Genomic DNA, 27,794 nt, shown 5'->3' on the forward strand with positions numbered 1-27,794 from the left:
GAACCAAGTGATGGTTTAACCTAGTCTCCTTTCCTTGTGCAGCCCCCAGGCAAACTGAGGCTGCACACACCTGCATTTTCATCTGTTTGAATCCTTGCTGGATGTAATAGTAACAGGCCTAAATCAGGTCCTGCTGGATCTATATAAAGTGTGAGGATGAGGTGAGGACAGAAAGCACAGCATGGATGAGCAGCGCGGGGGGAGCTGAACCTACAATAGAAAGAGTTCAGCTGCTCTCTAGGGAGAGAGTTGTATACTGTCGCCAGGAGGGGACTGTTTTGTTGGAGAGCTATGATGAAGCATGGGGGAAAAACAGACATTTCAGTTACTAATCTATAGTTACTGTCTATTAGGGTTGCCAACCTCCAGGTACTAGCTGGAGATCTCCTGCTATTACAACTGATCTCCGGCTGATAAGAGATCAGTTCACCTGGAGAAAATGGCCGCTTTGGCAATTGGACTCTATGGCATTGAAGTCTCTCCCCTCCCCAAACCCCACCCTCCTCAGGCTCCACCCCAAAATCCTCCCACTGGTGGCAAAGAGGGACCTGGCAACCCTACTGTCTACAGTCAGAAAAGGGTGGGATATAAATCTAATAACATAAAAATAATAAAAAGAGTTGGTTTTTACACCCTGCTTTTTCTCTACCAAGAGGAGACTCAAAGCAGCCTACAATTACCTTCCCTCCCCCCCACACACAACAGGCACCTTGTGAGGTAGGTGAGGCTGAGAGAGAGAACTGTGACTAGCCCAAGGTCACCCAGCAGGCTGCATGTGGAAGAGTGGAGAATCAAACCCAGTTCTCCAGATTAGAGTCTGCCACTCATATGGAGGAATGGGGAATCAAACCCAGTTCTCCAAATTACAGTCCACCACTTTTAACCACTACACCACACTTGGCAGGACCACCCTGCCTGCTCTTTTTGCCCTGAAACTGCTTCTCCCAGCATGGTTTTGGAGCCCATAAAAATACAGGCTGGCGAGGGGGCAGCGCTTATGGGATGAGAGGAAAGAGCAGGGAAAGTTTCACTTCATCCATTCCACCTGCCTAGACACTTGTCATTTGCCCCCTCCCCACCACTCCCATACTTCATATGGCATTAGGCCGAATTTTAAATTCAGGCTTGCTATTCTTAAATCTAGTTTGAGCCTCAGGCTGGAGACCAATGGTGCGCATGCTTATCACAATTTCTCCTCTGCTAAACAGTTTTTTTTTTAAATTGATCAGAGATAATGGCCTGACGAAAGAGAGAAGTGTCTATCCCATGAGAAGATATACCTCTTTCAAATACTTTTCGCCTCTCTTAGAAATCATTGTTGCTTTCCAGCCATGTTTAAGCGACCGGGTTTCTTTCTTAGCTGTTCGGTGCCAGCCCCTGGGGGTCCCCTTTCATGGAAACTTCACCTGCTCCCATCTCCATGGGGATTTTCAGTATCAATCCAGATGCACCTTCCACTGTACCGAAGGCTTTCAGCTGCTTGGAGAAGAGGTGACTTCATGCACAGCAACTGGAGAGTGGACATCTCCTCCACCGGTTTGTCAAGGTTTGGCCCTTTATTATTTTCACAATAGCTTTTCTTTGCTCCGTGGGAGGTCCATCACCATTAAAAAAATAGATTTAAGAATAACATGTGATAAGGCTCCCAAATCAAATCAGGGCTACACACTGGGTTTTAAATCTTCCCCTTGCTTAACTTTCTCACTGCAAAGCTATCTTTTTCCTTGCTCTGAGTTTCTATTTGCATTGCAGGGGAAAATGTACTGCTTTGATACCAGTACATTTTCTCTTGTGGAACAGACAGCAGCTTTGGGGTGAAGATTTACACTGGGAAAGCAGCATGGGGTGTGTGGAGATGGACGAGGTTAAAGTGAGTACACTAGCTAGGGCCGTTTGCAAAGATAGGAGAGAGTTTGGGGGAGATCCGTTGATTCTTCCCCCACACTATGTTGTCTTGTAAAATATTTTTGAGAGTTTGTATCCTGGATACAGACCTTCACCATACTGTATGTGTGTAGGACTATCTGCATGTGTTTTCTAGATTCCATATGTATGTGTGTGTGCATACATAATAAGCCATTTCCAAGAGTTCTCTCAGATTCTAGATTTGCAATGTGCAAACAGAATCCAAAGATAAAGCGGTATACAGATGAAGCAGCGGAGACTCTGCAGGTAGGAACTGCTCAGTACCAACTGAGTTTAATAGGGCACAATCTTAGATACAGTTAAGGAACCAGAAACTCATGGTCTTTCTGCGCAGGGGGCATGTTTATCATACCCTAGTAATGTTTCTGAGTACACCTTTACTTAACTGAATGACTACCTATGGAATAATATAAAGTCCCCCAATGGAGACAGTGTTGCATTTGAGGGCAAAACACTGCACCACCCTTAAACCATAGGTTGTTTATGCATGGGTACTTTCTTTCACGTTTGCCCCCGGTCTGCTCCTTGGAGTTATGCATGAGTTTTCGGTCCATTAGAGATGACCTTGCTGCCAGCCCTCACCAATCCCGGGACTTCCCGTTCCTCTGTTAACCTGATTCTTCCCTCTCCCCTGAGCTCAGCCTGGGTAAAATCCCCGTGCATAAGGCAAAGCAACGAACACACAAGCTTTCACAGCCAATTACAAAGCAGTGTGTAAAGAGGTGGGGATTCAAATGCTTCCTGCTTCCTCGGAGCTCTTTCTGAGCAGAAGAAAGGCTTTTTAAAACAGAGGGTTGGATTTCTCCCCCCCTTTTAGATTGCTTCTTTTTTATTTTGTTCTTAAAATGCTTTTTTATGCAGCAATTGGGTTTTGGGGGGAGGATTTTCTCTCACAGTAAGCTCTACAAAGTAAGCCAGTTACAAAGCAGCATTTAAAGGGGCGGGGACTTGATTTGAGCTGGAAGACTATGCTGGTGCATAGATTCCTGACAGGAAAGTGTGGGTCCAGCGAGCAACAAACCTCAGGTAAAACTCCCATGCATAAACAACCATAATGACAAGGAGGCCATGAGTGAATTTAATGGTTCCCATGTACATAATATACATACACGATATACAGGCCCTTCACCCTTGATATATCATTAGGGTTGTAAAGATCCAGGTGGGGCACAGAGTTCTCCAAAAATCAAAATTTATTCTCCAGACCACAGAGATTATTTCCCAAGGAGGAAATGGCATCTTCAGATAATGGACTCCATGGTATTACATCCCCGCTGAGCCCCCTTCCCTCTCCCACAGACCTCACCCTTGTCAGGCACTGCCCTCAAATCTCCAGGAATTTCCCAAGCCAGAGTTGTGAGCCTTACATGTCACCCATGAAGTTGAAATTCATTTTAATTACAGGAATTTCACTAGGTTGTAAGATTCCCTGGCTGTAACCTTTTGAAAGTCCTGCAAAATGAGCAGCAAAGTAACTGTAGCAAATCAAGAAATAAAATGTACAGAACAAACCTGGAGTTCAGCTGTTTAGGAGTTAGGTGCTCAGTTTGCATCCGTGTCTGTATGTAAAGCAGGGGTGAGAAATCTTTCTTCTGCCAAGGGCCATTTGGATATTTATAACATCATTCACGGGCCACACAAAATTATCAACTTAAAAATTAGCCTGCTATATTTGGTCAAACATTTAGCCAAGAGGTGCGACCGGAGACGGCTCCGAGTGTCTGCCTCATAGAGCAACTCGCTTTTGAGCTCTGCTGTCCCCAGCTGGGCCCAAGAGATTCAGGCAGGGCAGCATCCTTCTGAGCTAGAGATCTGCCAGGACACATGAAGGGCCAGACCAAATGATTTTGCGGGCCTTATACGGCCCCCGGGCCTGACGTTCCCCACCCCTGATGCAGTGTCGTCAAGTCGCCGCTGATTTATGGCAACCCAGAAGGCTTTTCAAGGCAAGAGATGTTGAGAGGTGGCTTGCCATTGCCTGCCTCTTCATAGCAAGCCTAGTATTCTTTGGTGGTCTCTTATCCAAGTACTAACCTGGTCTGACCCTGATTAGCTTCTGAGATCTGACGAAGTCAGGCTAGCCTGGGCCATCCAGGTTAGTCGTGCCTAGCAAACGTCTCTTCTGGTGGATATGCAAATCTGTGGGCAGGGAGATCTAAAAATGTACTTCATATAGAACACATTTGTACAAAGATATATACAAGAGAGCTGTTGTGGCTCAAGGGTAAAGTATCTTCTTTGTATGCAGAAAGGTCCCAGGTTCAATCCCTGGCACCTCCCAGTTAAAAGGATCAGGTAGTAGGTGATGTGAACGACCTCTACCCTAGAGAGCTGCTGCCAGTCAGAGTCAAAATAGACAAACTGGTCCTGGATGAGGAAAATTGCACTCATTCGCACAGGAACCACAGTTGGCTTCTTCCATTTCTTAGGAGATCAACCTAATTTTGTGCTTTAATGAATCTTTTCCACTTGATGGGGAAATTTAATCTAGCTACAAACTGTTCCTTCTTTCACCTCCTGTCACTGTGTAATTCTAGTTATTGGCTGCCCAAAGTTGGTTACCCCCAGGAATGGAGAATTAAACTGCTCTCATCCGCATGGAGACTTTGCATATAGTTCAGTCTGTGTCTTTTCCTGCGACGTGGGGTTTGTGCGAGTTGGACAGGAAAGGCTTCAGTGCACGGCCCTGGGAACATGGACAGAGAAACCACCCTCTTGTGAAGGTCAGTGCTGAGAACCCTTGTTATAATAACTAACCTTCTGCTAATTTCGTGGATATGACCCCCTTGATTATTCAAAGCTCTGCAAAGGAAAAACTAGGGCAAGCATGGAATAATATAGAGGAGGGGGGAGAGTCAGCAGCACACTTCTAGTTCTGCACAGGGCACCAAACTCTTCAAATATTGTAGATGTTAGCAGTGAATCTTTAGGAACCCAGTAATGCAATCCTAAACATAATTATGCCATTCTAAGTCAATTGACATCAGTGGGCTCAGAAGGGTGTAACTCTGCTTAAGATTGCAATGGGTGATCTAAGACTTTTCCAGCTCTGTGCCCAGTAACCTTTTTTTCTGGTGGGTATACTTTTTTGCCATATCTTCAGTGTGTGATGTGACTAGGACTGTTCTCATCAGCATTATATAGATGAAAATAGGGACATATATAGAACTTTCCAGTTTTTATAATGAAGATCATTGTCTCACCCCCACCCATGTTATTACACATTGAGGAAGGCGTTATTCTACCTTCTGATTTGCTTACCAGTTTACAAGCCAAGTGGGTGTTCTTTTGTTAATGATAGCTATGAAAAGCACAATATTCTATATTATGTTATCTGTTATAGGCTAGATAAGTAAGTAGTCTGGGCTCAGAATGTGTGTGTGTGAAGTTCCAACCTTCTTCTCCTTAGCTGTGAAATGCCGCACTCTGCAAAGCCCTGAGAAAGGGAAAATGACCTGCTCTCATCCCATTGAAGAATTTTCTTACCAATCTGCGTGTGAATTTACCTGTGAACCTGGCTTCTCCTTGGCTGGAACAAAAACAATGGGCTGCTTGGCAACTGGGAACTGGAGTGACCCATTACCAACTTGCCAGGGTAAGGTGTTTTCTTTCCTCAGTTTGTTTTTGGATTTTGTTTCCTATTATTGGTCAGTGCCTTAAAAGGACTATCATACACTAACGTGGAAAGCTCCCTCTGTTTTTTTGGTCATGTTTTCATAGGTCTTTTATGCATGGCTGTTTACCTCGCTGTCACCCCTCCAACGACTTCAGGTCTTTGTGTTGATTATGCATGCCATTTCCGAACATCAGAAGTTGCCTCGCTCTCCCCCTGTGTTTCCTTGCATTTTGCTGTGTTTTCAGAGACCTGTTTTATCTCAAATTTAAAACATGGGCAAAATGCAGGGAAATGCAGGGGGAGAATGAGGCGACCTCTGACAGTCAGAAATGGCATGCATGATCAACACAAAGACCCAAAGTCATTGGAGGGGTGACGGCAAGGGAAACAGTCATGCATAAAAGACAATAATTGTACTTGTTCCTTCTAGTAGTCCTGGCTGAGTGCACAAGGTTCCTTCTTTCACTGTCCTTCTGTGTCCTTCTAGTTATTGGCTGCCCAAAGTTGGATGCCCCCGAGAATGGAGGATTTAATTGCTCTCATCTGCACGGAGACTTTGCATATAGTTCAGTCTGTGTCTTTTCCTGTGATATGGGATTTGTGCAAGTTGGACAGGAGAGGCTTCAGTGCACAGCCCTGGGAACATGGACAGAGGAACCGCCCTTTTGTGAAGGTCAGTGTTGAGTACACGCTTGTGAATCGGCCACAGTAATCCTTGCTGTGTGTAAGGCAAAGTAAACGACTAGAGAAATGAACTAACAAGATATTTTCTAACATGTAAAATGAAACAGACTATCCTCTTTACTGTATCACTTATGCCGGGGCAGAAAACTGGGCATATGCCTCCTCACAGTAACATGGGAATCTCAATAAAGCTACCTATATGCCATTTGGACAACCCTGCTAACCAGATTGCACACGTGTGTGTGTGTGTGTGTGTTAAGTACTGTCAAGTCGCCTCCAACTCATGGTGACCCTATGAATCAATGTCCTCCAAAATGTCCTATCTTTGACAGCCTTGCTCAGATTTTGCCAATTGAGGGCTGGGGCTTCCTTTATTGCACACATACATGCACATAAATAGTCCACCATGGGGTTCATCAAGGTAAATTTCTCTGGCACATCCCTATCCTGAAAATATGATAGACAGCTGAACTTTGTATTGAGTGCGTGAAACCACAGATGCTTACCCATAGTTCAAAGACGGGATCTCTGTGTGTGTGTCATTTGTGGTGTCCATTTTTGGTGGTAAAGCTGGATCACTAGCAACCAATCCCTGTCTTGATCCTCCAGGAAGAATTACAAGGAATATATCTAGACAGCCCCCCGTGGCGCTGAGTGGTAAGCTGCAGTACTGCAGTCAAAAGCTCTGCTCACAACCTGAGTTCGATCCTGATGGAAGTCGGTTTCAGGTAGCCAGCTCAAGGTTGACTCAGCCTTCCAACCTTCTGAGGTCGGTAAAATGAGTATCCAGTTTGCTGGGGTAAAGTGTAGATGACTGGGGAAGACAATGGCAAACCAACCCGTAAACATCGTCCTACTAGTAAACATTGGGATGTGATGTCACCTCATGGGTCAGTAATGACCCGGTACTTGCACAGGGGACTACCTTTACCTTTTACCTATCTAGATAGCAGCAGTAGAATGTGAAGTTTTGCTGGTCCTGGTGTTCTATGTGGCATGTGATAGTGCCTCTTGTAGACGTCAGTGGCATGTGACACCATCAATTACTGCCCTGGAACAAATCTCCTTCTGGTAGCTTGACCAAGGCTGGGTTTGGACTCTTATACATGCAGTAGAATACACCAATAAAAGCAACAGGCTTTATTAAAAGGATTATAAAAACATCCAGGCATAGGGTTTCCAGCTCTAGGTTGGGAAATACCTGGAGGTTTTGTGGGTGGAGCCTGAGGAGAATGGGGTTTGGAGAAGGGAGGGAGTTCAATGGAGTATAATGCGATAGAGTCCACCTCCCAAAGCATCCATTTTCTCCAGGGGAACTGATCTCTGTCACCTGGAGATCAGTGGTAATAGCAGGAGATCTCCAGCCACCACCTGGAGGCTAGGAAAACAGTACAGGGGCAACAGTCATGTACAAAAAGGTGCAATTTATATAAGCTACGATGGACGTTGCTTGCAAGATTGTTCTGACCGTTTGCTTTTCAAGATGATACTAAGGATCCAACATGGTTGTCGTCCTTTCTTAGATGTTTATAAACTATTTTAAAGGAGCAAGATTCCCCCCACCCCATTTGAACTAGCTGCTATCAGTTCAAGCCACATCACTTTGAAATGCAAGATGTGGTCATCTTGGCTTCGTTTATAGACCCCTTCCCATGTGACGTTTTACACTTAGGTGACACATCAGGAAGCAGGATATTGCTTCAAGTTTTATGATAAAATGCTGATGTTTAAACTGCTCAACCTGTCATATTGATTTATACAAGGATGACCATCTCTTGACAACAGGAAGGATACTTTTTTTCCCTTTAGCCTAAATTAAATAAGTAAAAATTAAACTTATGGAACATTATCCAGCCTTGTAAGACTTGTAAGACTTATTTGTGTATTGAATACATGAACACATGAAGTTGCCTTATACTGAATCAGACCCCTGGTCCATCAAAGTCAATATTGTCTACTCAGACCAGCAGTGGCTCTCCAGGGTCTCAGGCTGAGGTCTTTCACATCACCTTTTTGCCTAGTCCCTTTAACTGGAGATGCCGGGGATTGAACCTGGGACCTTCTGCATGCCAAGCGGATGCTCTGCCACTGAACTGCTTCATGCTGCTGCTATTGGCTTGTGTTATTTGTGTGAGCAGTGTCAGGAGACGAGCCATAGTTCATCTGTAGAACACCTGCTATACTTGCAGAGGTTCCCAAGTTCAATTCCAGGCCCCTCTAGGCAGAGAACAGAGCTTCTAACTCTGGATGCTGGTGAGCTGCTACCAGGAGGCAGTATTGGGTTAACTTGGAATAAGGCAGCTTCATATGAAAACAGTCATGACTATTCCAGCAGTTAAACTGAGCTTCTATGGTATGGATATCTCTATACAGGCAGAGTATGCCTTAGCTGGATATCTCATCTGGACTGATCCAAAAAATGGACCTTTTGAGCTGGCAGGCAGGCAGATCCGTGCTGCCTCCTTTCAATGTTTCCTCTCACCTAAAAAAATAAAATACAATGTATACAGCATTGTAGGTGAAGACTGAAAGCCTGCCGTTGTTAGTTTCTTCGCTGTTTGTTGTTGCTCTTGTTTAACAGCTGATACAGGTATTCTGGTGAGATAGCTACACCTTTGCATTCTGATAGTTCAGTATATACAAAAGTATTAAAATATTGTTTAAAATTACATTCAGACTATGTGTATAAAGTGTATATAAAACATAAATGAATTTGGGTCCCATCTCCAATATATCTCATTATGTATCTGCAAAAAATCCAAAATATTCCAATATACGGAAAGATCTGCAATACTGACCACTTCTGGTCCCAAGCAGTCCAGATAAGGGATACTCAACCTGTATTTTGTTTCCCCCAATGAAGAGGCATCACCTCAAAGTGTAACGGGGCTTCTGAGCCTTTTTTAGTGAGTACTGTAACTGAATACAACTATAACTGGATTTTCGTCAGTCTGCTGAACGTGCACCTTTTACTTGGCTGTCTTTTCCTTCTTTCCTCCAGCCATCCAGTGCCCAGTTCTGCATGCGCCAGACAATGGCCATTTTAACTGTTCTCATCCCCATGAAGATTTTGCTTATGGCTCTAGCTGCAGCTTCTTCTGTAATACTGGTTTCCAGCTTGTTGGATCAGATATGCTGGACTGCATGGCCGTAGGAAATTGGACAGAGCAACTGCCATCTTGCAAAGGTCAGTGCTAAAGTATGTGGTCCAGAAGACCAGAACTGATGTCTCTTTAGGGCTGTTATTATAGCACTAAACGGGCTAGGTGCTTGCCTGCTCCCTTGCTCCTGAACTTGTACATTGGTAAGTAAATGAGATCACAAAACTTCTAGGAGTCTCCAATACTCTCCCCTCACAAGGAAACTGATCCTTTTAAGGCTGCTTGTGAATCAAACCACAAAATATATATATTTCCATTTTGGAATCTAGAATTTCAGTGAATAAAGTTGTACAATAGACTCCCTGGCTATTGAAAATGCACTTCATAATTGATTTGAATGTGTACCCCTGAATTACTTTAAACTCATCTAAGAATACTGTATAGTGTCATGGCTGGTGGCTGGCCATTCTTTAATTTAAGCAGATCGCTGGCAATGTTGCAGGAAAATTAGTTGATATTGCAGCAATGGGAGCTAATGGCAGGAGATGTTATCCTTACATCTCAGAATCTCTCTCCAACTTTGGGGATGCAGTACTTGTTAGAGTTTGAAGTTCATAGCCCCTCACCCTCATAGCTGAAGAAAAATGGCAGAGGGACAGAAAAAATGCCAAGAGAGAGAGAGAGATTCTAGTTGGGTAAATCTGAGAAGGTTAGAAAAATGTTGCTCCTTCTGCTGCCTGCTGCAGGTGTACCTGATTGCTTCCAATGTGCTCTGCTTGCATATGTGTACATAAAACAAATATTTTAAGACCACTCACAGTCTTCAGTGCTGTCCTATTTCCAGGCCATTGACAATATAGTCCTATACAAAATTATTCTGGTCTAAGTAAGCCATTGAAACCAGTGCATTTAGACAAGACTAACTGCATAAGATTGCACATTAAATTTGGTACTGCTGTTCCTAGCACTTCTTACCACTGACATGTAACATTATATTATTATTATTTTAATAATTATTATAATAAAGCATGTCATATGTTCTTTCTTTTTTTAAATTCAGCTGTTCAGTGCCCTGCTCTGGGAACTCCAGACAACGGCCAAGGAAATTGCTCTCATCCACATGGATCCTTTGCATTCAACTCCAGCTGTGTCTTCTCCTGTGACTCTGGTTTTGAGTTAGTTGGCTCAGAGATGCTCCAGTGCATGGCTGGAGGAAACTGGACAAGGGATATGCCCATCTGTGAAGGTATAGCCTTTAGGTTGCCTCGAGTCCAAAGTGGGTTTGTAGAGATAGCAGATCTGACCTTTGCTCCCCAGAATCAAATTCAGTCTTTATTTCCAGGAATATATGGCCTGGGTGTTAGGTATTAGAGAGTAACATCATTCTAGTGTCCCTGGAACAAGCCTGCACAACCTGTGGCCTGCTGAGCTCCATGCAGTCTATCAGCCAATATTTTGGCCTGTGTATGTGGGCATTTAGAGGAAGGCACTGGCAAACCACCTCTGTTAGTCTCTTGCCATGAAAACCCCATAAGGGGTCGCCATAAGTCGGCTGCAACTTGACGACACTTTACGCACACATGTGGGCATTTGGGCCTGCCAAGAGGTTGACAACAATCTTCTCCAACTCTGGTTTGGCATTTCTAGCCAGGTAGAAAAACCAGGAGTTTTAGTGGCTGATGGGATGCATTTGGATGGGAGGGGTGTGTGTCACATCCATTGTGCGGGTATCTCACAAGGACCATTTCACCTTTTAGTAGTATTCCCAGGGCACATCATTCTCTTTTGGAATCCACAGCCCGGCAAATAGGGTTGCCAACTCCAGGCTGAGAAATTCCTGGAGATTTTGAGAGTGAAGCCTGGGGAGGGCAGAGTTTGGAGAGGGAAGAGACCTCAGCAAGGTATGTCATAGGGCCCACCCTCCAAAGCTTCCATTTTCTCCAGGAGAACTGATCTTTGGTGTCTAGAAATCAGTTTTGATTCCAGGAGATGTCCAGGCCCCACCTGGAGGTTGGCAACCCTACCAGCAAATGAGCATATGAAGGTATCTTATACTGTCAGGCCATTGATCCTTCTGGCCTGGTATTGCCAATACTTTTGCTTATAGAAATAAAGTAAAAATTATTGTCGAAGGCTTTCACGGTCAGAGTTCATTGGTTCTTGTAGGTTATCCGGGCTGTGTAACCGTGGTCTTGGAATTTTCTTTCCTGACGTTTCGCCAGCAACTGTGGCAGGCATCTTCAGAGTAGTAACACTGAAGGACAGTGTCTCTCAGTGTCAAGGGTGTAGGAAGAGTAATATATAGTCAGAAAGGGGTTGGGTTTGAGCTGAGTATTGTCCTGCAAAAGTATTGTCCTGTAAGTATCAAGATAATGTGCTAATGAGGGTATGGTATGTTAATATGGAACCATTGTATCCTGAAGTGATCTGTTAATGTGTGTAATCCAAAGCTGATCTGTATGGCTATTGTTGAATGTTGTCTTTGTCTGGAGGTTTTTCAGGGCAGGAAGCCAAGCCTTATTCATTCTTAAACTCTCCTCTTTTCTGTTAAAGTTGTGCTGATGTTTATGAATTTCAATGGCTTCTCTGTGCAATCTGACAAAATAGTTGGTAGAATTGTCCAGTCTTTCAGTGTCTTGGAATAAGACCCTGTGTCCTGTTTGTGTCAGTCCATGTTCAGCCACTGCTGATTTCTCAGGTTGGCCAAGTCTGCAGTATCTTTCATGTTCTTTTATCCTTGTTTGTATGCTGCGTTTTGTGGTCCCGATGTAAACTTCTCCACAGCTGCAAGGTATACGATATACTCCTGCAGAGGTGAGGGGGTCCTTCAGTGTTACTACTCTGAAGATGCCTGCCACAGTTGCTGGCGAAACGTCAGGAAAGAAAATTCCAAGACCACGGTTACACAGCCCGGATAACCTACAAGAACCAAAGTAAAAATTCTTTCATTTAAAGTTTAAGGCAAATTGGATCTTATGATTCCTCATTTTTTCCCTGTACAGCTGTATCATGTCCCCAGCTGTGGAATCAGGAACATATGGAGATCAACTGTTCCCATCCCTGGGACACCTTCCGCTATAGTTCAACATGTCACTTCCACTGTGCCGGTGGATATCTCCTCAATGGAACGAGCAAGATAGAGTGCCAGCCGGATGGCCATTGGTCTGCTGAGATGCCAGTTTGCCAAGGTAATTGTGGTTCCTCCCTTTGTAGTGGCAACATTGTGTGCAAAGACAGACATGATATTCAAAGAGAAGTCACCGTGGGTCCTCCTCACCCCTCTATATGAGCCTAACTTTGCAATTTGCATGACAGGTGCATGTTCTAGGAACTTGCTGAATGCTAGGTCAGGGGTCACCTTACTCCTTACCCAAAGATTTAGACCAGCTGTTACAGGATCACATTGATCCTTTGACTTATTAAAAAGAAATCTTTTTTTAAAAAATTGACAAACCACTGTGTGGGTTGTGGGAGGTGTACTTTTCTGTCACCGGTGCTAGCAAAACAGTGCCATTCCTAGCTGGGTTTGCTGTACATTTGCAGACCCAGTTTTGTTTTTTTAACCCCAGAGCCAACCTTGGAGATTTGTGTCTACATAATGAGGCACTTCCAAACTACCACCCCTATTCTACAAATGTTACCTTTGCCTGCAAGCTTAGCCTCTGCTGCAGCAAAGGAGAACTCAAATGCAATTTTGTAAACCACTTGTAGAATCTGATTTTATACACTTACAGGCTTTTTAACAGCGCATTCCTGAAAGGAATGCCTGCGCCGGGCTTAGGAGGCAACCCAGCGGCTTTGCCTCCTAAGGAGGTTTCGGCACCGCAGAAACCTCTACCCGGCGCCAAAAACCCGTGCAACCCTATGGGAGATAGGCCAGCAAAAAGCTGCCGTATCTTGTCAAAACAAAAAGGGGCGTTCACGAGCCAAAATGGCTCGGGAGGCCGACTAACGTCAGCCCCGCCCCCCCGGCCGGCGCCGGAACGCCCCAGGAACACCTCCCAGGGGGCCGTTACACCACGGGAACGCCTCCCGGCTCCCCGTCGTGGCCTGTGCGGGCAGCCAGAGGCGGGTGGGAGGCGGCAGCGGTGACCGGGCCCAGCACTGCCGCGGTGGCGGCCAGGGACCGGCAGCCAGGCCTGCACGCTGGCTCTGGGGCCACTCACGCCGGCGTGCGCCTTCTGGGCACCGGCGTTGTGGGCCCCTGTGCCGGCGGAGGCCTTAGTCGGCCTCCAAAGGCCTTTGGGTCGAGCCGCTGGTGCATTTCAGGAATGCTCTGTAAATGTAGCTTTAAAAAAAATACATTTTATTAAGTTTTTCAGAATAACATAGAATAAAGAAGGGAAAGGGGTTTGGGAACAGTTATAGGACATTGTACAGGGTTGGCATTCAGGACAGGTCTTCACTATTTTCATCTTTTCATAGCAATCTTGTTTCAATATTTTTAAAAGTCTGTTATCTGTCCTATTGAATCTTCTCTATGAATCACAATTATTCTAACATTTCTTGCATTCTATTAATCTAACTCATTTTTAGTCGTAACTTTATGTACATTGAGTTTATGCTTTAGTTTACAGTGTATCTTTCATAAAATGCTTGCCATTTTTGTTTGTGTTCATCCGGTGATTTTTTCTTCATCCAGTCGGTGAGTCTTGCCATGTCTGTGTATTCATACATTTTTGTAATCCATAGTGGTGTTCTTTTTCTTTCCAATATTGGGCATACAGTGTTCTTGCTGCGGTCATTCCATATAAGAAAAGTTCTTTGTCTTTAGACTTTAATTGTGTTGGGATCATTCCTAATAGAAAATGTCTGGGCTGAAAGTAAAAATTCAGATGTAACAACTCTTGCATTTCTCCAGATTTCTTTCCAGTATTTTTGTCTTTTCTTGCAATTCCACCACTGATGAAAGAAAGTGCCTTGAGTTTCTGAACATTTCCAACAATTAGCTTGGTTTGATTTGTACATTTTTGGGAGATCTTTTGGAGCATAGTACCATCTATAAAACATCTTATACCAGTTTTCTGTTGCTGTTTGAGAACTCGTAAATTTTATGTCTTGTTGCCACATTTTTCCCCAAGCTGGTTAATTATTACAATGTGAATGATGCTGAAATGGCAAGGTTAACTTGATGCTAAATAAGCATTTGATCATGTTGAATGGCAATTTCTCATTAGTACACTGAAACATTTAAACATTTAAACTTTGGCTATTTCTTTATTACAAGTATTACAAATCTACAAGTAATGTATATTAAACCTAGAGCAATCAGTCAAGCCGATAATATCATCTTTGCTCTCCTAATCTAGCAACATGAAACTAGACATGGCTGTCCTATATCAGCTTTATCATTTTCATTTTTTTTATATTTTTAACAATCCCCACTTATAGTAAACACAGAACTCAAAACCCACATAAAGCAGAAATGTTCAAGGAAATAAACCAATATACAGTTTCTGTCTTTCTCAGCAGCCAAGCTTGCAAGGGTATCATTTCTCCAAAGTTCTGCATCCATTTCACCATGCACGTTTTTATTTGTTCCGAAGCTGTTTCTGTTGCCAATAACGTTTAGTAGATTTTGGATAGTAAATGGTCTTGTGGTTTGTTTATTATGGATTCGAAATCAGTCAGTTTTCTTATTTTCCCTTTTTGAAGGCATTCAGTTTTCAGTGCATGGATAATTTGCATGTATGAAAACCATGATATCTTGATATCCTCATCAATTAATTCTTGGAAAGTTTTAATGTTGCCTTGTTTGTTAATGAGATCTTTATAGGTCAGGAAATTGTATTTCAACCTTGTTTTCCAATCCCAGTATGCTTCTGTGGGGGACATCATCTCTGGTGGGGAAGGACTGACAATTCCTTTTATCTCTTGCCAATTTCTGAGTAGTCGAAACATCAAATTTTCTTGGGTATTTTCCTTTGGAATCACCATTTTCTTTCCTGGCCATAACCAGTGGTGAAATCCACCAGTTAAACATGATTTCTCAAGTCTTATTGACCGGTCTTCTGATTTTTGTATCCAATCTGTAATTTCTACTAGTGTTGCTTTTTAAATGTTTGCTTTGCCATTATTTTTTGGGGGTGGGGGGGTCCTCCTTTTTCAGTCTCGTATGAATTAATTGTCAAAAGTAGACTTTTATAAAAACAAAAAGTTAGATCCTACCAGCTTTTCTACTTGGTCTCTTCCAATTCCCTTCCTTGCTGTAGCCGCCATCAGGTTTGGCTTTTGCATAAGTTAGTTAACTGATCTTGATCTTATGGATTTGGTATTCATTTCAGAAAACATTGCTCCTTTTCTCAAGCAAGTTCTGCTCTACACCGGTGGAGTCACAGCATCTGTTATTGGCCTGCTGGTATCCGGAATGCTAATAGTTCTAGTAATGCGACATCTCAGCAAAAAAGGTAAAAAAACTTATATACCCTTCACTCTCTCTTTCATTTGGAAATCTTGTCCTCGTGCGACTGTTAGATGTGTCCTCTTTTAGTTTTTTATTTTGTTTAAAAACATTCAATTAGAGCTGATCTACACATTATGCATAAGGAAGTGGAAGCATTTTGGATATAATAACAGACTGCAGGTGTTGTGTGTGGGAATGTGTTTAATATGGAAAATTCCTTATGTAAGAAAAAACAACAACCCTCCTTTCATGTAGTAAACTAGCAGAGATAACTAGCAGAGTGTTACTGTCTGGAATTCTCCCTTCCCAGTAGCCATGTACACACATTAAGGTGAATGCATATACAATTTGTGTACATTGTACACATACGATTTTTCTTTGTAGGTGTGTTGAGTGATTTTTATATTACATTAGCACCTGTATGGCTGGACATGCAATTTAAACCTCACATTTATCATGGTCCATAGTTTTATTGTTAAATTGAGTGTGGGTTGGATCTTTCTTACAAAGAGCTATACATGCATACATGCAGGGTATAGGTAACTCTCTGTAGGTGTCCCGAGGAGCACAATATGTGTGATTATTGTCTTGCATGAATTGGGTGTTGTGTTGATTTTCCATGAGGGTACAGCTTTCATTCATGCAAACCAGAATGCAATTGCTATATTTTTATCTGCTGTTTCCATTCATAAGTGATATTAACTGGGTCTCTCTCTCTCTCTCTCTCTCTCTCTCTCTCTCTCTCTCTCTCTCTCTCTCTCTCTCTCTCTCTCTCTCTCTCTTCTCTCTCTCTCTCTCTCTCTCTCTCTCTCTCTCTCTCTGTTTTCTATACCATCTATTGGACACTTTGACCATCAGATGAAAAAAACAAGCTCTTGAATTCCACCAGGTAAGGCCTTCTGTGTGAAGTGAAGCCAAAGCATTTTAACTCCTAGCAGAAAACCATCCCGAGTCTTGTGACACTTTAAAGATGAACTCATTTATTGTATCATGAATTTGCGAGTCTAATTTTTCAGGAGCATGATGTAACCAGTAAAGATGGCATGCAGGTAATCTGTTTAGGCCACAGTAGGGGGAGGGGGGTGTTTTACATGGTGGGATTATAAAATGAAGATTAGAAAACACATAAAGCAGAATGCCATGTAGGAGTAAAGAGAATCAGATGACACAATATAACCATATGTATGCAGATTGGAAACATATTTTTGTTTGTTACATGAAATCCAGAGTCTCAAGTTTCTACCAGCACCAAAATGCCTTGGGAGGACCTGTTCAAGGTGCAGGATTTATATTACACCAATAGCCAGAATAACAACTCTTTTGCCTTTCAGTGATTTGGGAGCCCCTGGAGTCTTTTCCAATGTAGCATTTGATTCCTTTTCCTAAGGTACGTCATCAGTAGTGTTGCTTTCATATATTTATTTCAGAGCGCTTTACTCCAGCCCTTCCTTCTGAATTTGATAATTATCTTGCTAGGGGATGAAATACCGACTCTACTGAATCGAACCAATGACAATGGAATGCCAGTGGGTTGGATCCAACCATTCAATTTCATATAGTTGAAAGAACGTTGAAATGATCACAAACGACCTAAGCGGCTGCTTATTTGGTCAGTTTCACAGCAAATGTGGGTCAGTTTCAGTTCTCGGCAGGATGGAACAGAGCCATGCCACCCTCCCTTTATACGTGTCCTCTTGTAGGCATGAAAGCCTTTTTTTTGTGAGTGCGAGACTACCGATGGAACAATGAATGTCACAAATGACTGTGCGAGTGTTTTTATGTTATGTCCCCTGCATTGAGTTATGCAGAAACAAATTAGTCGGGGTGTTGTTGTCCAGACCCTTCTCTGCTTTGGCTGTAAAATGGCCACTCAGTTCAGATCAAATAAACGAATCCCGCTGTGGAGCTGGCGGGGGCTGGTGACGTATTGCGAAACAATATCCCATAGCCAATTACAAAGCAGTGTTTTAAGGGTGAAGGGACTCACACGTGGTTCAGAAGCTCCTCATTTTTGCTGGGGATGCATAATTGATCACAAGGTACTCCTGGAATTTCTTCAGGGTGGGGGGAGCCTCTGTGCATAGTTTTGAGAATTCAACTGCAAATACTGGGCAGTTAGAGAGCAGCAGATCCAGTGAAAACAGACCACATGCCTGTCTCATGATCCCCAGCTCAGGCTTTTTTGCTGATCATTTGGGACCCTTCCTTTCTTTTTCATCAGCCAAAAAGCTCTACCAGCCCTCTAATGGCTGACGGATGTGTTTCTACATGCAAGCTAGTCTACATTGCTTGGGATGCGTCTAGGTCTCATCTCCTGGGGTTCCACACTGCAATCTTTTTACCCTGTTGAGTTGTTCCTTTTCCATATTCATCTGCAAGAAGAATGGGAATGAGAGTTCCACACAGCACCTCCTAGGATTGCCAATTCTGGGTTAGGAAACACCTGGAGATTTTAGGGGGGTGGAGCCTGAGGAGGGCAGAGTTTGGGGAGGAGGGGGACCAGTGTGGTACAATGCCATAAATTTCACCCTCCAAAGCAGCCATTTTCTCCAGAGAAACTGATCTTTGTGGTCTGGAAAGCAGTTGTAATTCTGGGAGAACTCCAGGCCCCACCTGAAGGTTAGCAACCTTAGCTGTTGTGAAGATGAACAAGGAGCTATTTAGAGGAAGGGAAAGATAAAAAAAAATAACTTCCCAAATTGCTCCTCAAACTATATACAATGAATAAGTATTTTAAATAGATAGAGTTAGGGATGGATCCAGACTAAATTGGCAATTTCCACCAATTCCCCATTCTTACTTCAGTTAGTGGCTTCCTAGAGGCACCTGGTTGGCCACTGTGTGAACATACTGCTGGACTTGATGGGCCTTGGTCTGATCCAGCAGGGCCTTTCTTATGTTCTTATTGCCAGCTTGGAGGGCTTTAAGAGGGGAGTGGACATATTCATGGAGGAGAGGGGTATTCATGGCTGTTAGTTAGAATGGATACTAGTCATGCAGCATACCTATTCTCTTTAGTATCAGAGGAGCATGCCTATTATTTTGGGTGCGGCAGAACACAGGCAGGATGGTGCTGCTGCATTCGTCTTGTTAGTGGCTTCCTAGAGGCACCTGGTTGGCCACTGTGTGAACAGACTGCTGGACTTGATGGGCCTTGGTCTGATCCAGCAGGGCCTTTCTTATGTTCTTATTACCCCCCAATGTCATTCCTGAGGTCCCGTTTTCCAGGGCCAGCATTTTTTGGAGATCAGTGGGCTACAGTGTGTGTGTGTGGGGAGGGTAAGGATGGGGAGGCAGGAAAGTTCCATTCTGCCATAGAACAATTTAATCTAATCCTTTCGTCTCTGTGCATGTAAGCATTTTTAATCAGAGGGGCATCCAGGACTTGAGTTGTCGGGGAGGATTAACTGACAGGAAAGCAATCAAATAATTTCCTGCTAGTGGTTGTAAAGCAAAGGTTGTAAACCTTTGGCAAGATAACGTTTCTGGAAATATTTGTTGATCTAAAACAAAACTTATTGCTTTTCAAGTGTAATTCCTGAGTTAGAACAATTCACTCTTTCCTGTTGTGTACTATATTCCATGTACCATGTGTCTCACAATGAGAAGTTCTTTTAAGTGAGAGCCCTGCCTTTAGTCCAAAATATTGTGCGGTCTTCTCCCAAATGACCAAGCTAATTTTGTTTCCCCTTTAGGATGGACCCACACAGAGCTCATCTGGAAGATGACCCTGAGAGGCCACAGAGAGGATGGAATTTTCCTGCACGTCCGTATTAGCTGTGCCTCTGGAGTCAATGTAGAGCTGGAAAAAATCAGGCTGAAACACCTACCTCTGCTCAGAGCTTGCTGTAGCATTTCAAGGATGTTGCATCATTTACTGTGAGATGTCAGCATTTCCCCCCCTGCTGTCAGTCTCAACCAATTTATAAAATTAAAATTTTTTACCACCTAAAGGTCTTGTGGAGCTGCTGTTGCTACGAAACTGTGTCAGCACCTATGGTTAATTGTGCTTTTCTGGAAGTCCCAGTTCTTCTTGCTTCACTAGAACTCCTCCTGTCAGCTAAAGACTGCTTTTTAAAAAAACCAGATCTTGAGTTCAAACCTCAGATCCAGAAATCTCTATTCCTGCACAGACCAAAGATGACCAGCTTGACTCATGCCATGCATGCTAGGTTATTCCATCCTCCCTTTATTACACCTTGCTCTCTAAATTAGGAAAAATCAATCCTGATCCAAGAAAGTGTCATTATTGTGGGGCACAAATTCAGCTACGAAGAATAAACAAAAAAGAACACCAGATATGTTTTATTCAAAGGGTATACCTGGGCACCCCCTGGCCAATGGAAATCTTATTCAGCCATCCCTTTGGCTTCTGTGATTTAACCAAGAATTGCTCATGCCACTTTCAAGCAGGTTGTTGTTGTTGTTGTTGTTAAGAAGAAGAAGAAGTAGTAGTAGTAGTAGTAAAAGAAATGATTCTCAGGAAACCGGATTCTGCATTCAGAAGTACTCTATGAACTTATGTGGAATTGTCAAATTACACATAGTTCTGGTTATGTTTTACTCCTTGTTGATTACATGGTTTCTTTACCATGTAAGCAGAGCCAGTTGTCATGGATGAGATGAACATTTTGAGAGTGGGGTGAATCCATGCATTTGCTTCACTGATCAAATCTCCTTTACTGTACCAAAACAAAGCTTAATTCACAAATAAAGACAATTTGTGGTTAAAAATAATGGTTTGCTGCTTTCCTGCTCTCAAGTAAATTCAGTTAATTTCAGGTGTTATGGTTGCCAACCTCCAGGTGGTGGCTGGAGATTTCCTGGGATTACAATTGATCTTCAGGTGACATAGTTCAGTTCCCCTGGAGAAAATTGTCACTTTGGAAGCTAGACCCTTTGGCATTATACCCCACTGAAGTTCCTCCCCAAACCCTGCCCTCCCTAGGCTCCACCCCCAGAAATCTCCAGAAATTTCCCAATCCGGAGGTGGCAACCCTAGCAGTGATGCACCACAACTGGTGGTTCAGACAGCCCTTGTCTATCACAAGGGAGGTAATCCGTGGCACGTTTGCTGAACAGTGGCAGGGCAGGCCACTTGGCTCTCAGCATGCAAGGCTGGTTCTCTAGCCAGGCAATGGAGGCAAGCCCCTCAGGCACTGGCAGTGGCATACTTGGGAGATGCTGGGGATTTAAAATGGCACCTTCTGCATACAAAGCAGATTCTCTGCCCTGGAGTCATGGCCCCTTATTTAACCTGCCACTTTGAATCAGACCCTTGGTCTCTCAAGTTCAGTACTGTTTAACTGGCAGCAGCTCTCGAGGGTCTCAGACGGAGATCTTTCACATCAGTAACTACCTGGTCCTTTTAGCAGGAGATGCGGGGGATTGAAGCTGGCATAAAAGCAGATTTGTAGGTCACGATGGGTAGCCGTGTTATTCTTTCTGTAGCAGTAGAAAAGAGCAAGAGTCCATTAGCACCTTGAAAACTAACACAATTTCTGGCAGGCTATGAGCTTTCTTTCTGAAGAAGTGAGCGGTGGGTTACGAAAGCTCATACCCTGCCAGATTTATAGGGTTGCCACTCTAGCTTAGGACATTCCTGGAGATTTGAGGACAGTGCCTGGGGAGGGCAGAGTTTAAGGAGGGGGGAGCTCACTGGGGATGTGATGCCATACAGTCTGCCCTCCAAAGCTGTCATTTTCTCCAAGGGAACTTATAATCTGCAGAGTAGTTGTAATTCTGGGAGAACTCCAGTCCCCACCTTGAGGTTGGTAACCCTGAGCAGATACACACATGAACACATGCAGCTGCCTTATACTGAATCAGACCCAGGGTCTCAGGAGAAGTCTTTCACATCATCTACTCATCTAGTCCCTTTAACTGGAGATGCCAGGTATTGAACCTGGGACCTTCTGCATGCCTAGCAGATGCTCTACCACTGAGCCACAGCCCTTTCTTTAATCTGCTTTATACTGAGTCATTCCCTGACCTGAATGGCTCAGGCTAGCCTGATCTCATCAGAGAGCCAGCATGGTGTAATGATTAAGAGGGGTAGATTCTATTCTGGAGAACTGGGTTTGATTCCCCTCTCCACCACATGAGTGGCAGACTCTAATCTGGGGAACCGGGTTGGTTTTCCCACTCCTCCACATGAAGCTAGCTGGGTGACCTTGCGCTAGTCACAGTTCTCTTTGAACTCTTCTCAGCCTCACCTACCTCATAAGGTATCTGTTGTGGGGAGAGGAAGGGAAGGAGATTGTAAGCTGGTTTGATTTTCCTTAAAAGATAAAGTCAGCATATAAAAACCAACTCTTCTTCTACCTCAGAAGCTAAGCAGGGTCGGCCCTGCTTGTACTTGGATGGGAGACCAGGGTCGCTATGCAGAAGAAGGCAGTGGCAAGCCACCTCTGTCAGTCTCTTGCCTTGAAAACCCTACTGGGTTGCCATAAATTGGCTGCGACTTGACAGCTCTTTCTACACACACACACACACACACACACACACACTGAGTCCTCTTTGGAGGATCACTGGCCAAGCTTGAGCGAAGCTGCCACCACGGCAACTCTGTGGTGGGTTGAGAGCTTCAGAGCAGCAGGGGGGGGCAGCTGGCTGCAGGGCACTGCCCTTTCCAGCCCTGGGCGTAGGGCAGCTGCCCTGGATGCTTTGTGCCTAACACTGGCCCTGGATGGCATACCCAATGACTGTTGTTGAGAATGAGCCTCTACGTTTCTCTTGATTACATTTACGTAATTATGTATCTTATGTAGCAATTCCAGATATGCAGCCACTTTAGTCTGTAGCAACAAAATAAAACAGGAGTCCAGTTTGGACACTAACAGAATTTATCCCAGCATAAATTTTCATGAGTCAGAATAGTCAATTTATGCTGGAATAAATCCTGTTGGTCTCCAAAGTGCCACTGGGCTCCTGTTTTCCAGGTCCTTTGGTATGCCGTTTGTATTTTTCTTTATCACCTCAAGTACAAATGCCTGCCTAGCTAGGACTCATCATGTGCATCTAGGGATGCCAGCCTCCAGGTGGGACCTGGAGATCCCCCGGAATTACAGCGTATCTCCAGATGACAGAGATCAGTTCCCCTGGAGAAAACTGATGCTTTGGAGGATGAACTCTATGGCCTTGTACCCCACTGAGATCCCTATCCTCCCTAGGCTCCATCCCCCAAATATCCAGGACCTTCCCAACCTGGATCTGGCAACCCTACCCGCATCCCTCCTGCCGGTCGCCAAGGGGATGTGGCAACCCTATGTGCATCTGATAATATGGACTCAAGCTGCTGAAAACTACAAGGCTAACCCTCTGGAATAAAAAAAACACAGAAGGAAAACTGTCTGGAGCCCTTTAGGGAAGCTTTGCGCTGTAGGAAGCTCCCTTCTCTTCAAACTGGCTCAACTAGACTGCTGTCTGCTTGACGCTCCCAAGTTATGTCCTAGGAGCCTTTTGCAGTTGTAATAAAGCGGGAGTCTAGTGGCGCCTTAAAGATTAATACTATTTATTCCAGCATAAACTTTTGAAAGACAAGAGCGCCAACATGGTAGTTTTGGAGGGGGGGGATATGTCAGGTTATTCAAAACACGTGTGCCATGCCTTCAGGCTGGGTTCTCATTTATTTATAATTGCACATAATCTACAATTCACAGTGAGTAGCCATGTTAGTCTGTCTGCAGTAGTAGAAAAGGGCAAGAGTCCAGGAGCACCTTAAAAGACTAACAAAAATATTTTCTGGTAGGGTATGAGCTTTCGTGAGCCACAGCTTGTTCTGAAGAAGTGAGCTGTGGCTCACGAAAGCTCCTACCCTGCCAGAAAATATTCTTGTTAGTCTTTAAGGTGCTACTGGACTCTGGCCCTTTTCTACTATAAGCTACAATGTATATTCGGTTTATAATTTTCTACAATATTATTACAGAGAATGAAAAAAAAAAAACAAGTCCGCCCTCTCTGGCGACAGTTTGCCAGCTGTGTGTGGTATTAACTATTGGATATTATTTTAAAGTAAAATTAATACATTAGGAATATACTCTAGGGAGCAATATTGTACTACTAGTTGAGTGCGAATAACATAAAACAGGACCATCCCGGCCCCCGTCGTCGGGGGGCGGGGCGTTGTCAGGAAGGACACGTGCGTTTAGACGATCCCGGGGCGGGGGAGAGGGCGTTTGTAGCAACCTCAAACCGAGAGCGGAGCGAGGGCTTTTTGGACCATCCCGGCCCCCGTCGTCGGAGGGCGGGGCGTTGTCAGGAAGGACACGTGTGTTTAGGCGATCCCGGGAAGGAAGTGGAGGGGAGGCTCGATGTCCGCCACGATGACAGCCGCCGTCGCCGGGCAGGGCCCGGGAGAGCGCGGCCCCGAGTGGGGTAAGGGGGTTGGGGGATCTGGGGGGGATCGGGGCGGGCTGTTCTTGTCCTTCAGGAGGTCGTCGCCTCAAACCTGGCCGCTGATTATTCCGCTCCTCCTCGTTTCATTCCATCCCTGCTTTTCTGTCATTTTTTAAAATATATATATTTTTATTATTTTTCAATAATTGCTATACATCGCCTTTAACAATACATCCTCTATACCAATCTTTGAATAGATAAAAAATTAAAGAATTATTAGGGGTATGTCTTCAGTATTAAATATAATTAATTATAATTGACTTCCCCACCGACTTCCTCCCTCCCTGCAAATATCTGGTGTCTCCTTTGTATTAATATTTTATAATCCTTATAAGTCATTATTTTAATGTTATACTTTCCCCTTATTTAATACCTTTCGATAAGCAATAATAATATAATATTAATAATAAAGAGGAAAAAAGAAGAAAATCTTGTCAAAGGCTTTCACTGTCAGAGTTCATTGGTTCTTGTGGGTTATCCGGGCTGTGTGACCGTGGTCTTGGTATTTTCTTTCCTGACGTTTCGCCAGCATCTGAGGCAGGCGTCTTCAGAGGAGTAACACTGAAGGACGGTGTCTCTCAGTGTCAAGTGTGTAAGAAGAATAATATATAGTCAGAAAACCCAACCCCTTTCTGACTATATATTATTCTTCCTACACACTTGACACTGAGAGACACTGTCCTTCAGTGTTACTCCTCTGAAGACGCCTGCCTCAGATGCTGGCGAAACGTCAGGAAAGAAAATACCAAGACCACGGTCACACAGCCCGGATAACCTACAAGAACCAAAGAAAATCATTTAAAAAATGAAAACAGAGACATAACAAAACTGAGCCAGGCGGACTTGCGCGTCCTCTCTGATCTCTTGCCCTCTTTATCCTGACCACAGCCCTGTGAGGTCGGTGGGGTGAGAGAGAGTGGGTGACCCACGATCGCCTCAGGGAGTGTGGAGACTGAACAGCGCCTGGAGCTGGTTCATCATCCTGTCCTTTCCTCAAGGAACTCAGGGGCGGACACACACTGTGTTCTGAAGTGTAAGGATGTGTCACCGGGCACCAAGAAGATCGTGTTAATTCATGCCATCGTATTCCCTATTGCTACGTATGGGTGTGAAAGCTGGACGTTGAAGAAAACTGATAGGAAGAAAGTAGATTCCTTTGAAATGTGGTGTTGGAGGAGAGTGTTATGGATTCTTTGGACGGCCAAAAAAACAAACTAGTGGGTATTAGATCAAATCAAGCCTGAACTGACCCTAGAAGCTAAAATGACTAAACTGAGGCTATCGTATTTTGTTTTTGGTTTTTTAGCAAAAATATTTTATTAGGTTTTGAGGGATACAGAAAATAAAAGGAACGTGGGTAAAAGTAAAAATTTAAACGTTGAACATTGTTGGGTCGGTATCCAGGCCGAGCCCCCATACATGTAACTTTAGTTTTACATCTCTCAATTAGGTCAATTTAAAAAGGATGAATGAAAATTCATTCTTAATTGTCTAAGTTAATAATTGTTCTATTGTTTTTAAAACTACTTTCACTTTATCTAATTCTAGTATTACTTCTCTTGTCACCCTATGTTAAAAGTTCCTTGTGTGTGGTAAAAACCAGTACATTTGAGAAGAAGGTTCAGCATAGCTCTCTGCCCAATATATTAAAGCTTAGTACTGAGGCTATCATATTTTGGTCACATTATGAGAAGACATGAGTCACTTGAAAAGACAATAATGCTAGGAAAAATTGAGGGCAGCAGGAAAAAAGAGGAAGACCCAACAAGAGATGGGTCTACTCAATAAAGGAAGCCACAACCCTCAATTTGCAAGATCTGAGCAAGGCTGTCAAAGAGGACATTTTGGAGGACACTGATTCATTGGGTCGCCATGAGTTGGAAGCGACTTGACTGCACTTAACACACACGCACACGCTGGTAATAGCCCTGGGATGTAGATCAGGTTGAGAGAGAATAATTGAACCAAGACCACTGGGTGTGCTTTCTGGCCCAATGGGGATTCAAGGAACTATACTTTTGATTACCGAAGGCAAGCCAGAGCACATGGCTATTACATCATAAGAACATAAGAAAAGCCATGTTGCATCAGACAAAGGCCCATCACTTCCAGCAGCCTGTTCACACAGTGGCCAACCAGGTCCCTCTTAGAAGCCCACAAACAAGACAACTGCAGCAGCATTATCCTGCTGTGTCCCACAGCATCTAATATAATAGGCATGCTCCTCTGATACTGGAGAGAATAGGTGTGCATCATGACCAGTATTTATTTTTCACTAATAGCCATGGATAGCCCTCTCCTTCTCGAACATATCCACTCCCCTCTTAAAGCCTTCCAAGTTGGCAGCCATCACCACTTCCTGGGGCAGGGAGTTCCCCAATTTATGCTTTTTTTCCACATCATACTTTTTTTTTTTTGCCAAACTTCATCACAATGGCTGCTGGAAACAGGATGATGGGACTGGGATGGATTAGGCAGATACATTTCTCATTAATTTATCACAGTTGTTAACCGCAATAGTTAAGCAGAACCTCTGTGTTCTGAGACTATCTCCCTTTGAGGAACAAGTGCTTGTGGTGGGGGTGGAGATTAGCATCTACAGAGGGCTTTTATCTTTTTGTCCTTCTTGTGAACTTCCAAGAGGCGACTAGCTGGCTATTGTTGCTTCCCAGGTGAACCCTCAGTTGGCCCCAACAGAAATTCTTAAGGATGCTGGATATGTCTGCCTGGTACATTTTTATTCTACCCTTCCCCCAAGAAGCTCAGGATTGCGATGAGGTTCTCTCTCCCTCATTTTAAACTCATAATAACCCTGTGAGACAGGGCTGAGAGAGTAATAGATCCAAAGTCACCCACTGAGCTTGGAGGCAGAGTGGAGATTTGAACTCGGGTCTCCCGCATCCTAGATGGGCACTAACAATTCCTTCAAAGTAAGTTTTCTGAAAAGAGTCCCACTGATTTCAGTGGCATTTACATCTGGGTCAGTATATTTATGGCTGTGTTTTAAATTGTTCCTGAGAACCAGCATAGCATGAGAACCAGTGACTCCATTTTTTTACTCAAATGCATGTGAACACATGCAGCTGCCTTATACCGAATCAGACCCTTGGTCCATCAAAGCCAGTATTGTCTACACAGACTGGCAGCAGCTCTCGGGGGTCTCAGTTCCATACTGACCAAATATGGCTCTTTTTAAAAAGAAAATGAAATCTTTAAGGCAAGATAGATTGGAGGGGTGTGTGGGATGCTAGAATAACCAGTATGTGAAGGGAATGGTGACAAAGATATTGTTGGGCTCTTTAGAGACACTTTACAAAAAGGGAAATGATAGCACTGAACAGCTACCAGTAGTCCACATATGCACAGATTCATGTCAGTGCACTAAAACAATTGTCCAGGGCATTCCTGTGTGCATTTATTATACATGGAGAGACCTCATGTGTTCCATTTCCTAATAAGGGATGTGCAACAGCCAGTGTTTGGGCTGCTGATATTTTATGGATTATCACCCAAGTTGTCAATTCTCAGTAATGTTAAGTTGTATAGTGTCAGTTACGCACATGGTCCTTTGCTAAGCTCCTGCTCTGGATTTTGTTGTAGCTCTTTGTCTATAAAAGGTATTAAAAATCCCTTGGCCTAAGAATGTGAGCCGAAGGAGACAGGGCTT

At 43.8% G+C, this 27,794-nt stretch overlaps 2 protein-coding genes across 2 annotated transcripts in view; both read left to right on the forward strand.

Annotated features, from left to right (window-relative positions):
• Window positions 1–17,116, forward strand: part of LOC130473182 (P-selectin-like) — a 30,844-nt gene extending 13,728 nt beyond the window's left edge. Inside the window, exons 8-17 of the mRNA XM_056844711.1 lie at window positions 1,361–1,546; window positions 4,464–4,649; window positions 5,336–5,521; window positions 6,030–6,215; window positions 9,228–9,413; window positions 10,388–10,573; window positions 12,330–12,515; window positions 15,612–15,734; window positions 16,589–16,619; window positions 17,062–17,116. Of these exons, the coding sequence (XP_056700689.1) occupies window positions 1,361–1,546; window positions 4,464–4,649; window positions 5,336–5,521; window positions 6,030–6,215; window positions 9,228–9,413; window positions 10,388–10,573; window positions 12,330–12,515; window positions 15,612–15,734; window positions 16,589–16,619; window positions 17,062–17,116 (1,511 nt within the window). The remainder of the gene's footprint in view (window positions 1–1,360; window positions 1,547–4,463; window positions 4,650–5,335; window positions 5,522–6,029; window positions 6,216–9,227; window positions 9,414–10,387; window positions 10,574–12,329; window positions 12,516–15,611; window positions 15,735–16,588; window positions 16,620–17,061) is intronic.
• Window positions 17,117–24,042: 6,926 nt separating this feature from the next.
• The window catches only part of ATF6 (activating transcription factor 6), a 104,928-nt gene continuing 101,176 nt past the window's right edge, over window positions 24,043–27,794 (forward strand). Inside the window, exon 1 of the mRNA XM_056845688.1 lies at window positions 24,043–24,106. Coding sequence (XP_056701666.1) covers window positions 24,043–24,106 — 64 coding nt within the window. The remainder of the gene's footprint in view (window positions 24,107–27,794) is intronic.

The sequence above is a fragment of the Euleptes europaea genome, chromosome 2 (assembly GCF_029931775.1).
Source record: "Euleptes europaea isolate rEulEur1 chromosome 2, rEulEur1.hap1, whole genome shotgun sequence".
NCBI lineage: Eukaryota > Metazoa > Chordata > Lepidosauria > Squamata > Sphaerodactylidae > Euleptes > Euleptes europaea.